The sequence below is a fragment of the Neolamprologus multifasciatus genome, chromosome 23 (assembly GCF_963576455.1).
Source record: "Neolamprologus multifasciatus chromosome 23, fNeoMul1.2, whole genome shotgun sequence".
NCBI classification, from domain to species: Eukaryota; Metazoa; Chordata; class Actinopteri; order Cichliformes; family Cichlidae; genus Neolamprologus; species Neolamprologus multifasciatus.
In genome coordinates, this window is record NC_140460.1 from 2,390,490 (window position 1) to 2,404,267 (window position 13,778).

Below are 13,778 nucleotides of genomic sequence, written 5' to 3' on the forward strand. Positions count from 1 at the left end.
CTCCTACTTGCTGCACATATTTGGGATGGCAGAGACAAGAAGCACATGCAGACAATGCAAATACTTTTGCTGCAACAGCAAAATGTTGGAGCCCAAAGATCTGCTAAGTGAAATCAAGTTACATATACAATAAACTGTTGTCAGGGTTTGGAAAAAGAAAAAAAGTCAACGCTGATCATTTAAAATGGAATTTATTTGCATATTAATTAAATACAAAGTAACAAATTTTAGAAAGTCTAAAGTATAGCAATACAATTAGTTTCTTTTTTTTTTTTTTGTAAAACTATTTACAAAAAGCATCTTCAAGTTTGATAGAAACTGTACAGTCATCTGTCCACAGTGTGTCAGGAGGACATGGGGGTCAGATAAGAAGTGAAGACGAGTGTGGTGAAAGGCCACCGGAGTGATACTGAACTAGGAGGTTGTTTGCAACATCAGTGAAGACAACATGTTGTCAAAACATCTTCTCTTCATACATTGTGTTCCATAGATGGTTCCCCAATGCAAAGAAACTAACAAACCAAACAACCAAATTTGGGACCCCACCTGTGGAAGTCACTGACCACATCATCCTCCCACAGTTTACATAGAAAACTAAAAACAGAAAAAGAAAGGAACAAATTATTTGGAATCTGTAGTCGTTTTATCAGGTTTACAGGGCCATACATCTTGGGCTTTTCCTTCCAGACTTCCTAGGCCTTCTTCATCTTACCCATGTAAGAGCTGCCATTGTCGTGGTGGACCGAGCCATTGGCGTTGCCATTTTTCGTCCCATTGGTAACCCCGTGCGATACACCATTGGCAGTACCGTTTTTCACACTGTTGCCATTCTCACAGTATTTGTCATTTGTGTGCACAGCTGTGCCGTTCTGACACTGTTTCGGCAGTCGCTTGCCCTTAATGTAAGCCTGGAACCAGAAGTTGGAGAACAGAACAAAGAAGAAGGTACCATACATCCAGATGAGGTGGAGGATCACAGGGAACTGGTAATCACAGCTGCTCATGAAGTAATACTGGGTAGCATGGAGAGATACCAGCACAAACTGGATCTATTGAGAAGAAAAATGAGAAATTAGCCAAATACACAATAAAAATGTGCTCTACTGGTAACACCACTGAGTCAGTATAGGCTATACGCACCAACTGAATTGCAGTCATGTATTTCTTCCACCACAAAAATTTCTGGAAGCGAGGTCCAGCAGCAGAAAGGCCATAGTAGAAATACATAACAACGTGGACGGAAGAGTTTACCATGGCATGGAAAGATCCCATTCCACCTGAAGTGATAACCACAAACATCACACCGAATTCCCTACGTTAATCATTTTCATATCGATGGTCAGGTCATCTGCACAAAGCTTCTTGAAAGGCTTTAAAAAGACCATCTTATCTTCAAGATTGGCATGCAGGATGAGCTAACTACAGAACACTTCCGCAATGCTCCCCCCTCCCTTCTCCATTAACCATTGACAACTTAAGGTTATATACTTACCTGGAGCATACGCAACTCCCCACCACCAGGTCCAGGGCATGAAGGAATGGTGGAAGATGTGTAGGAAGGTAATCTGGCCGTGCTTTTTCCTCAACACAAAGAAGATCTAACAGAGGGGATTCTGGTCAGAACATTTACTAAAACTGAACATTGAGGCACATTTTATAAACCATGGCATCAGAATATGTGAACTTACTGTGTCCATCAGCTCAATAATCTTGGAGAACCAGAACAGCCACGCCACCTGGACCATCTAACAATGAGAGACTTTTTAGTTTGTGACTCAGTGGAAGGAAAGTCAGTCTTTATATTCATCGTCTTTAATAATAGTAATTGTTATAGAGTTAGGGCGACTTACTCGTAGTGCTTGAGGACTGTTAGAGGTATCAATTGCATCACATCTCCAAGTATACGTTGTGGCCCAGCCAGACATCAAAAACTGCAAATAAAAACAAGTTTATCAGGACTTTATCTTTGCAGATGCAGGTTCAACCAAATGAATGTATCCAACAATATCCATTGAGGAAAGCAGTCTTGAATAAATGATGAAATGCTAACAATGTGCATCAACTTTATTCTTTTAATACTTTAAATGCTAGATAACAGATTCTTACTTCATATACGATGAATACTGACAAGGCCACAAGCAAGAAGTTGTAAACTATCATAGGCTCCTTGAGCTGGAAAGGTTTGCGATTGGCCATTAAGCGAGGTCCGAGGTACAGTACAAAGAACAGGTAGCCCAGCAGTATTGTCGTCATGGTTATGGGACTCTGCATCAGAGGATAATCTGTGATCCGTGGATCTAGAGCGGGAAAGGGGAAAAATATTTAGACAAACAAACACAAGTCTGTCTTTTCTCAGTGTTTAAAAAAACTAAACCTACCAAGTCCCGACAGAAGGAAATCGTAGATATCCTTGGCATGTGAGCCCATCTCCTGAATCTCCTGAAGCATATTGGCTCTTGTATTGTTATGACCCAATTATCTGCAAACAAATACACAAAAAGCTCATTGTTAGTTTGAGCTGAAAGGGAAACACTGCAACAATCCTTCCAGAGCTCCATGAGAATATCTCAAGGGCTGAAATTTGACTCAAAGCAGAACAGCATTTGTTTTAAACTGTGTCAAAAACACAAAGGTTTAAGGTCAAACCTGTCATGCCGGGATCATTTTTCCTGTTCAAACAGAACCCTGAACAGATAATTTTTTTAAACAGTTACATTTCTAGAGAAATTAAAACATGCAACATTATTTTCTAAAGAAAAAAATACAACCCCCCCTCCCCCTCCCTCCCTCTATGTCTTGCCGGTGTCCTCAGGGAGGCGCATTCTTACATTTCCTGATTCAGCAGGTCTGAAACGCAGTTCCTGGAGCAGAGTAGCTCATCCCTCCCCAAACAAACACTCCCAACAGAAATTCCCAAGATGCTTTGCCCTGGTTCGAACCACTCATCAGACATGGCCTGATATCTGAGAGGAGGTGCTACAAGGAACTGAGGGCATCCCTCATCCCACACTGAAGCTGGCTGTTTGTGTACAAGAGTCAGGCCACGACTTAAGGCACAATACTGCCTCCACCAATAAACCCAGCACTTTAAGTTCACTGAACCCATTAAATCGACGACTGCTCCTTCTTGTGACATGGCAGTTTTATAGAGACCACTAAAAGCAGTCGGCACGCAAGAAAACGTCTGCTTTCGAAACTGGACATTTTCTGTTGTTTAAAGCAGATTTCAAATGTAAACTACAAAACGTATTTATACGCAGGGTGCGGTCAGCGCAAGCCACACTGGACCCAGAGGATCCATTGTTTGATACGAGTCTACAAAGCTCTTTCCCTGCCAAAAAGTACAGCCCTCCTAAAGTCAATATAGTTAAAAGCTAATAATTTAAGCCTGAGGAATGAAGGTCAGGTGACCCGAGCTCACACGGGTGCCTAGAGGGGCAAGGAAAAAGAAAAGTACATGTGGATTCAGGTTATGCATTTTGTGAACAATGAGCTAGATCGATTTGACAGGCAGGAAATCCATTTTTTTAAAGAAAAGTTAGAATTTGTGCAAAAGTCACTTTCTCTTCTGTTTTTTCCTCCCAAATGGGATTTCAGTCAGAAACCAAGTCGCAGTGAAAACAGAAGAGAAAGTGACTGTTGCACAATCCAAAAGTCAAATGCATTTCAAACAGTTTGTGATAAACTTTACTTTTAATATTGCTTGGAACATTAAAGTTAAAAATAATTGAAGCATCACAGGATTAGCGTCTTGTGTCAAACTCGTCCTCCTTCCTCGTCGCTCTGCACACGCTGCATTTAAGAAATTGTTAACCTAAGCACTGAGCCAACACCACTGTTTTTATAGTCGTCCTTCTTGTTACACTTCCAGATTTACTGCAGCATTCCAGACCACTTCTTGTGACACATCGCTTCCTTCCGACAACATTGTGAAACCAAAGAGCTGTTTATTTGTGACATGAAAATTCCTGCGTCGAGTGTGACAATCAGTGTTTCAGACGCCTCTTACACAAAGGTTTTTTTTTTTTTTTTTTGAATTGACAGATGAGGCCTTTGGTCAGGCACCTTACATTTCAACAAGAGTATCATCATGTCTGTTGTGCAGAGTCTTGTTCTGAGGGGAAATTGATCACATTATGGTTTAGCAAGTGATGCTTTTCATAAAAATATAATAATAATACACTAATACAGCATCACCACTGTTAAAAAGTGCAGGTTTAAGGAAATCCCACCACAACAAGATGAAAGTAATCCAAAAAAAATCCCATTTTCAAATATGAACAGGCAACATGTGACTGCCTAGAAAGGGTACTTGGAATAAATCTGACTGTGCAAGTCAGAAGGAGAGTCTTGTGATTCATGACAAAACAACCAAGAATGAATATTTTTGTGTTCTCAGAACAGGATGAAAGTAGAAGGTCAAAGAAAAATGCCCCCCCCCCCCCCCGTCCCCGCCCATTTCTCCATGAGAGAAACTAGAATTATTACCACCAATAATGTTCGTCTAACCGCAGTCAGTTTGCCTCACCTGGATAATAAAGTATAATTTATTGCACCCAGTTATCAATTAACCGACACATGACGCCACCCAACTGTCCACCAGTTAAACATCAGCATCACCGCAGGATTTGGACTAGAAGCCCGACCAGTCGCCACTTTTCATCTCTTATCAGTGATTCCACAGGTCAACACCAACTTCCTCTTATAGTTGAGAGGGGTCCAGAAAAAAGTTAGATTCCAGTGATGTAATGCAAGCTGGCATGAGGCCATTTCTACTTAAAAGTCATTAAAAGCTTTTTAGAATTCCAATTTACACTTTGAAGTCCTAAAAGACCAGTCCCACTACAACCACCTATCCATTACTAAATGACCTTGACTTCAATGGTGTGGCTGGTTCGCAGCAGAGATACAGTGAAAAAGGAGGGGAAACATTTTCTTAAGAGAGCCATGTCAATGAATCATAGGGATGGAAAAAGGGAGCTCACGAGTTAAGAGTTAATGATGAACAAACTGGAGCAGCAGAGATGATGTGAAAAAAAAAAAAATCCAGGAGATGGGGGAGGGGGAGCAAACCAGGAACCCATTTGTTAAACATACAGTCAATTTATCCTATAACAACAGTGACAAAAAGCAGCCTGAACAAAAGGAACCAAAAGCTTTGAGTAAAGAAGCTTAAAACAACCTTGAACTGCTCGAAGTGTTGACAGACTCCACACACGAGTTAGTTCACCTTTGACGTAACGTTGAGCAACTTACCCTTGTTGAGACAAAAAAAAATTTCCACTTAAAAAGCCGAAGTGGACTCCTCCTGCACAGCACGATAAAGCCTGAGCGTAAAGTAAAGGGCAGACGGCAGCAGCAGAGAAGTGACAGAAAGAGATGGGATTGAGAAAGTAAACTGACAAAGTGTGACTGGTACAGCAGTCTTCCAAAACTCCACCCTCCCTGACTCATACAGTGGATGAATAACTAGTTCACACAAGGAGAGGGAGGGAAAGAGGCTGAGCCTGAACGAGAGCGAGCGAGGGAAGAGAGTGGCTGCTCTGTGTGACCCAGAGAGAGAGAGAGAGAGAACAACTGAGGTGAGAGATTACCCCATTTAAATCCCACACTACCTTGATGCATGTATTCTGTGACCGCCCCCAGGTTTCACCAAGCTGCCGTCAAAACCCACCCACCCACCCGCCTACCCCCTCCTTACTTTGCTCTCCTTGTCACACCCTTCACTCACTTGAAACACCAGAAACCTACTCTGGAGTCACCCTGTACGGCTCCTCTCAGGGGTGGGCTGATAATATTATTCACAGGGAGCGGGCGAGAAATCAGTAGAGACTCTGTTATCATGAAGGGAGCCATTGTTACGCCTTTACTGGTCCTCGGCCTGGCCAACACCCATAAAGCAAAAACTAGCCTCCATTTCTTCTCCTGCACTGCTGGACAATCCACGGCATGAGTAAAATGCCTCAATAAGGAATACTAGCCTCCTATAGTTTGTGTTTGTCCTGTATTGTCCACCTGGAAATACAGCTTCATTAGCTACACATGCAAGTTCAGTTTAAAAGGAAAAATCCAAGAAGCCTCTCCTGGAAAAAGAGAAAAGGTGTTGGATGAATTTAAACTACGAGGCAAGATAAGAGCTGTAAAGATGTTTGCTCAGGGTTGGATAGCAAAGCAAAAGGCAGATGAAATTAATTGCTGCAATGGGAAGAAGTGACTCATACGGGAATGCTTAAAATTCTTTAGTGTTGTGAAAGGAGGTTTTGCTTTCCAGTAGGAAACTTCTTATCCTGATCCCACTGCCACACCCAGCCACGCTTAAGGAGAAACAAAAAATGTGTAGTTCGAGTTACACCACCTGCTTTTGGACATAACACCTTTGGTATCCAAGGAGCTTTTGGCCTTTCCCAAAGACCAAGACTGCGATTGAGTCATTAAAAAAAAAAAAAAAAAAAAAGTATTATAAATGTAATTTAATCTTATTACATGGTCAAAAAAAAAAAAAAAAAAAAGAAAGAAAAACACATCTAACATCTATAAGATAAGACACACTCATTTGTCCCTTAAAGGCACGCCTAGAGCTTCCAGGAAAAACCCGGTTATGGATCATTTCAGCCTTTTTGCAACACAGATTTTGTAAACACTAAAGTTCAATAGATCTAATAAACATTAGTTGTAAGTAACAAAAAGTGGGTTTGAGTTTTTTTCTTTAAGGTGTTCTAGTCAAAACTACAAGCAATCATTATTTTTAAAAAAATGAAAGAAGAAAAAGTTGTTTCTAAAATTCCACACATTTATTATCAGTCTACTAGACAGCTTTGCATCACTAGCACACACACACTAAACTTTGTTTAAAGAGGTCGATAAGTAAAGGACACAGAAAAAAAAGAGGCCATAAAATGCCTGTAGCACTGATAAAAATAGTGGTTTTGACAGATAATAGTTGAACTTGGCCATTCAGCTCATGCCAGCAGCAAGCATGACACAAACGAGCTGATAGTGGAGAAGGCCCCGTTTAGTGAGACGGTATCCGACCGAGCCAGCTTTGCCTGTTGTTCTGGCTCTGGGGGCAACGTGGGGGAGTGGAGGTAGCACTCCAGTACGTTTCAGCCCTTCCTCCAAATACCAAAACACACCTGACAACAAAAACGAGATCAGCTGCAGTTTGAGGTGCTGACAAAGCCAAATATGATCGTCATGCTCCTCAGTGAAACCAGGACCCTTTTTGTTCCCATTGAACAAAATACAGAATCTGACAGAAGCGGAAAACGGTGGTTTACAAGATCAGCCTCTTTACTCCCGCACTGATAAACTTGACACTGAGAACAGTTTTGATGTTTATCAGACCATCATCTGCACTGACAGATAAATATTCAGTGTATTTTGGTTTGATCTAAGGGAAAGTTAAAGCAACATCTTGATAAAACCTGTATTTTTATTTTTTTAAATCAAAACTTGCTTGACAGACGTCAGATGCTTCAGATGTCAAACTGCGTGAAAACCTTCCAAGTACAAGCATGCACATGCTTTCAGACACATAAGCTGGTAATATTCCACACATCACACGTTGTGTTAACCTCAGTGTCAGACACACAAAAAGCCTATTTTAAACTTGAAAGGTGTTGACACTGATGCAAAGTTTATATTTACCAACAGCTCAGAATTAAACTGGATAATCTCAGCAGATTGAGATGTAAAGAGCACAGTGAGCAAACTGTGTGCTGCAAATGCTTTAAGCAGGAAGCACAAGTCTCCCAGAATTCCCACTAGAATGTCACAAAGTGGTGACAAATCAGGCTCTCCCACCAGGGTAAAAATAACAGGTCAAATTACATAAAGATAAAACTTCCATTACTCTACAGAGTGTATGAACTTCACCTCTGAAGGCATGCGACAATTGTTTCACACAAACTGCATTCCTGAGAGTCTCGCCCCAGGTAGAAAGTCCTAAAGAAAGCATCAAATACCTGACAGCACGCTGTCTGGCTACAGTCAGCTAAATGAACGTGAACCTCGTGGCAAAACGCCGGCACACATTCCAGTCAAGCCAGCTGGATGACAGACGCCAGAGAAAACAAAAAAGGTATTAGTAGTATGTTCATGTCCTCAGGGACAGAACTGTCACCTGGGACCACGACTGCATTTTATACAACTTTGTCTGAAGTTGATGACTGTAATCATGGCTGTATAAGCTGGTTTCATTCAACCAAACCCCAACTTGCTTTGCAGCTTCGTCACCCTGACACACTGAGAGCACAGGTACCTTTAGGACAGGTATGTGCTCTCACATACTTGCAAAAAACGTGACGACCGTTTAGGGGCAGCGAGGCTGAGAAAGTGTGCGAATGTGAAAGCATGTATCCGGATGAACACCTGAGTGCACGTGTCAAATTTAAAAACTTGTCGTAGTGTATATTACATTACAGTGATGCTATTGAAAGAATGCTCAGCAATTATGCAAATATTTAGGTTTTTTCCCCATGCATGCTTAAGTTAAACATTTTGTTTTTATTTTCCTAAGAATTTTACTCTTATATAAGCCTAATTTAAAAAATATATATATTATGAATATACTCCCCCACCAACAGACTCAACCTATAGAGCGAGGCATCTTTAAGGAACAAACCTCAGCATTTACTCTACAGGCTTTGATTGCTGGCAAAAATACACAGACTGCTGACATAATACAAGTTGCATAATCTGGTTTTATTCTGGATCAAATAGCCTTTGTCAGGAACTTGTGTGATATTGGAACAGTGACTAGTCAAAATCCTCAGATTTGAATGCAGATTAGCATATTATCAAGCAGCCATAGCAGATTTTACATATGATAAGACTGAAAACATGCTTTAGTCTCACCAAGTGACGTGTTTTATAAAATGCAAAACAAACAACCAAATGCTGAAGTTGTAGAAACCACTACTCCCCGGTACAGGAATGCTGCTGAACTTGTCTCAGGCATGTTCACGCCACCTCCCCTCAATTGTATTTGGGTGTGTATGGTATGGGGGGTGGGGGGGGGGCTGCATCTCCCCTACCTGCCGGCTGGACGTTCAACACTGCTCCCATTCTCTTAAAGCACCTCCCTCCTTCCTTCTGTCAGAGTACAGGTCTCAGATTTCTGAAACTTTCCATAGCTGTTAGTCCGCTGCACCTCTACGAACCCACCTGACTTCATGGTGAGTGAGTGAGAGAGAAATGAGGGGGGAGGGGGAACCAAAACACAAAAACAAAACAACCCCAAAAGAAAAAACAAAAAAACAAAAAAAAAACACCACTGCACTTCAGCACGTACAGGAAGCATGAAGTAAATTTACATGGTGCCATCATTTAATCTGTGGTCATGCATAAAGGAATTATTGGGGAAAAAAAACTTTAATAACATAAACAAGCAAAGCTGGAGGACGCACATGAGTTTTATTTTCTTAGGACTGAGACTTTAAACCAGACATTAGTCATTAATAATATGAAATGTTGGGCGTGTTTCCTCATTCAGCTATTATAACACAGGAACTTGACTCTTCAGATTAGTAATAAGCCATCTAAACAATTTAAGAGACAAATGTGAGCACGCTGTAATGTCTGCAATAATCCCTCATTAAAAACAGGAGTGAATATGCAAGTTTACAGCACCTAAAAACTCAGACTTGATATTGAAACATACAAGAACCAACAGACTTAAAAACGCCTTCGTCCCACACGCCATCAAACTGTTTAACACCTCTCTGGAGGGGAAACAGGAGGACAAAGGAGGGGGAACAACTAAACTGTAGTGCTTCTTCACTTCACTGTGCAATACTCTTTGTTAATAGTCAACGGTGCAATAGACTTCAATACTTGAAATGTGCAATTCCCTTGTATTCTTATTCCTATTTATCCCTTTCGTATATTTTATTTATATCTGTCTCTGTATTTATATATATAATATTCTGCTTACGTTCTGTAACTTCTGTCGGTGCTGTGCTATTGGAAACCAAATTTCCCAGAGGAACCCACCCGAGGGATTAATAAAGTTTAATCTTATATGTTGAGACCAGGCAAGACTTTAACATGACTGGAATGAGACTTTGTGTCTGTCTGAATACCTGTGGAACAGCTATAACAAGAACCTAGGTTTGCACGCGTCTAAATGCCTACCCCCCCCCCCCCCCCCACACACACACACACACACACACAATCTTAAGGGCAACCCCCCCCCCTCCTCACAAAAAAAAAAAGGGTTCAAACATTACAAATCAGTCTGTCAGTTTTTAATTTACAGTATTTTTATCATTTGACCTTTGACACACATTTCCATAAAACGATACAAGCGAATGGAAAATTGACTTCCATTTAGCCACCCTAACTAAACATGCTGGTCAAAACACAGAACCAGTCACAGCATACTGGAGGACAAAACCAGTACTTTACTTCCTCTTCTTGGAATTGAGGAATTTAAATGATAACATAGGAATTCAAATATTAGATGCTTATACAGACTGAAGTGAATATCAAACACTGAGCTTTAATTACTTCAAGTCCAACTGTTTAGATCTGTTCATTTAAAAGGCCCCAAACTGGAACCCATACTGCCGCACCCCAAACAAAAGAGATAACAGTTAATTGACAACGTCACACTTCTTCCCCTCGACAAAGTTCCCTATCAGCACGTGAGCACTTAAGTGACATTCAGACATTTGGCTAAATGAAATGCTGAATATCAGGTACAGTAGCTTCTCCGCCCGAATGGAGAAACATGAAATGAGCCTTCTAAAATACTTGTTTATAGACATCAGAGTTCAAATTTACTGCAAGGTCCTTGAACATGCAACTTACTCCCAATTGGAGTATTTTCCAAGGAAGTTGTTTTAGAACAAGTCGGTCCATAAATAGAGACTATGAAGGCATTTGTCTAAATAAGTAGGAGTTCAGAGAGTTTCTGGAAAACATTTAAAGAGCCAACAGAAGCCTTAAGTTAACTGACAGCAGTCAGATCTGCAAAGTTCACACAAAGAGTTTAAAAAAAAGAAAAATCATGTCAGGGCAGATCATAAAAATGTCTGAACTTACCCAGTTGGGGAAGCAACCTTAAAATCCTGCTTCCCCATTTAAACACACAAAAAACAGGTTTTAACATGAGGTGAAGTAAAATGACACATCCCCCCACTGCACATGCTCGCTGATGAACAGGAGACGCGTGTGAGGTGTGGTTGCACCACCACACTCGGCACTGCTGGATAGAAGCACAGTCAGAAACACCCTGTTTAAAACGACCCAGCGTCATTTCTACTGGTTGATTAGATTTTAACTACCCAAGGCCGTCGGAGAAGGCGTTGACATTTGAAGGTGAAGTGATAAGAGCATGATGCTGAACTGTTAACAGCCACAGCACTGCTGTAGTGTTTACATTGCTATCAGAGATATGGCTGGGCTGGTTGACCTTGAGGTCTTTTGTCTAAGTCACACAATTGCTTGTTGACATTGTAAACATTTGTCGTAACTTTCAGTTAGTAGCCCATAATTTATCTTGGCACACAATTTGGAAACCATCAAAGGCTACTTTCACAGGGACATAACTAGGTGGAGGAGGGAGGGGGGCATTTAAACACTTTCATGAACTGATCAAAACTGTACAAAGTTTAAATTGTTTAACCAAACTACTTCTTGCATCGGTGTAATCTCTCCAGCTAAACAGTGGAAAATTGTGGCAATTCAAATAACGCAGAGGCTGCAGAGACGGTGGGCAAGCAAATGCAAAGAAATGCCATTAAATATGTTGCATGGCATCCCTTTCTCCTATAGTCAGACTTTCCATACATTAAATGCACTTATGGATGTTAACATTACACAATAATAAGTTACACTAATTAAAAATACATGCACAGCCTTCTCTTTTTCAATCACATGTTACATAACAGATGTGATGTTTGATGTAGTTCTCCGCCTCGCCACTATAAGAGATCACACAGCATTTAGTGGAGAATCGAAATGTTGCTAGTGGTGTGAAAGTTGTTTTTAGTTGTTGTTGTTTTGCCCCTTCATATGTGCAACAACTTGACTTTGTAACCATGTTTCACCTGACAGATTAGCTAAGGGCGAGGATGTTTGTGAGCTGGAGGAAGCGGAGTGCGCGCTTCTGCGCCGCTCTGGCTCAGCGTTAACCGTTAGAAACCGTTGTGACCAGCAGGTAAACTATATTTCACTTCTCGCGGAAGCACATTTGGAGCTTGCAGTATGCACATGAATATGCTGCCTTTATTGCCTCCCTTTAGATGCATGACAGCTACAAAATGGCAAATGACATCAAAACCCTTCAAAGTGCAGAACAACAATAGGTGCACAGGCGATACAATTAGTCCAGTCAACACCGGATATCTGGTTAGGGGGGAACGCCTAACTTTGAGGGTTTTTGTTTTTTTCTTTAAAAAAAAAAAAAAAAAAAAAAAAAGAAGAAGAAGAAAAAAAGATTATATACACAAAAACTCTAGTTTGTTTGTTTGTTTTTACTATACTGTAGGCGTAAGAAAAAAAGAGCCTTCAAAGACAAACAACAAAAGAAAGCTTTGAATTTGACATTGTTTAAATTGACATCTGGCCCCCTCCTCCCCCCTGAGGGAGGAAAAAAAACTGCAGCACCTTAAAGTAACTCCCTGAGTCAACATTTAACTCACCGTTAAACAGTCTGACAACAATGTCCAAAAGCTACTCACTTTTACTGAAGTAAACCTGTGGAGTCTGTCGAATGAAAGCTGGAGAAAAGACGCAAAGCGCGGCTTTAGTTAGCGGTGCTTCCTCTTCCTCTCGGCTTAAATCTTCCTCCTGACCCAACCCTTTGATGGAGGCGGAAAAAGGTGGAGTCATCTCTACACTGGCGTGAGTCAGTCGCTTAATATGGACGTAATCATCTCAGTGTATCAAATGTCATTTCGTCTCCATCCCGCGGTCACTCACAGATGTTTCATTGTAACAGTTTGTAATATAAATTCTGTTCAGTTTAGAGCTCGTTTTCTGTTCTTTGTAACAACTACTGGTTACAATTGTAAAAAAACGACTGACACACAGAAATGACTTTGAGTTTGGTTTCTCTCATATGTGAATAAAAGTATGCAGAGTATCGGTAAGTTGCCATATCTTTAGAGGAAAAACTAAAATACAATTAATAAGCTACCAAATAATCACTCCAAAAGCAGTCCGTGCGTATATAATAATTACACATATATAGTAGGCCCGAAACACAGTTCAGCAACCCGGCTGTGCCTTTTATTGCTTTAACAGTGTTTACTTTTTACTGCAGGATATAACATGTGGCACAACACGCTGGTGTTCTTATTCAACTAAACATGATGGAAAGAAGCGATAAAAGTCAAACAAGTAGAAGCAACATGTTTTATATAAACACACGTGTTGCATTCCTCATGCCAGACATGTGTCAGTTTATGTAACACATTACGATTTTTAATTTTTTTTTTTTTTATTTGTTTGTTTTTTCAGTTGAGTTGGTTCTATTTGCCCAAAGCTGTCACACACTCCTGGCCGTTCAAAGTAAAAACAGTAGATGCATTCAAATCTCCTGGGTAGCAGAGTCCTGGTGGTGAGATTTAACTATAATGACCATTGTGGAAGATCTGTAGGCTTCCAGCCAAGCCATGACACCACATATCAGACATGTGCTCTACTTGTGGTGTAATGAATAACCTGCAAATGTAGTAGGCTCACCACCTCGCCTAAAGCTGTAGTCACAAACTGATGACCTTTGTTCTTACTGGGGTCCATACAAGCCAACATTACGTCATCATATAAAA

At 40.7% G+C, this 13,778-nt stretch overlaps 1 protein-coding gene across 2 annotated transcripts; it reads right to left on the reverse strand.

The window, feature by feature from the left end:
• Positions 1-175: 175 nt before the first annotated feature.
• elovl1b (ELOVL fatty acid elongase 1b) lies at positions 176-12,829 on the reverse strand. 2 transcript variants are annotated; one of them, XM_085150841.1, is made up of 8 exons: positions 12,687-12,829; positions 2,379-2,479; positions 2,107-2,297; positions 1,851-1,931; positions 1,689-1,745; positions 1,493-1,598; positions 1,141-1,277; positions 176-1,049 (listed from the first exon to the last, which is right to left on the reverse strand). In XM_085150841.1, the coding sequence occupies exons 2-8, from the start codon at positions 2,446-2,448 to the stop codon at positions 693-695; spliced, it is 999 nt and encodes a 332-aa protein (XP_085006967.1). In that variant the 5' UTR covers positions 2,449-2,479; positions 12,687-12,829; the 3' UTR covers positions 176-692. The 2 variants fall into 2 exon arrangements, with proteins under 2 accessions (XP_085006967.1, XP_085006968.1); XM_085150842.1 differs by lacking the exon at positions 12,687-12,829 and adding an exon at positions 5,257-5,637.
• Positions 12,830-13,778: the final 949 nt, after the last annotated feature.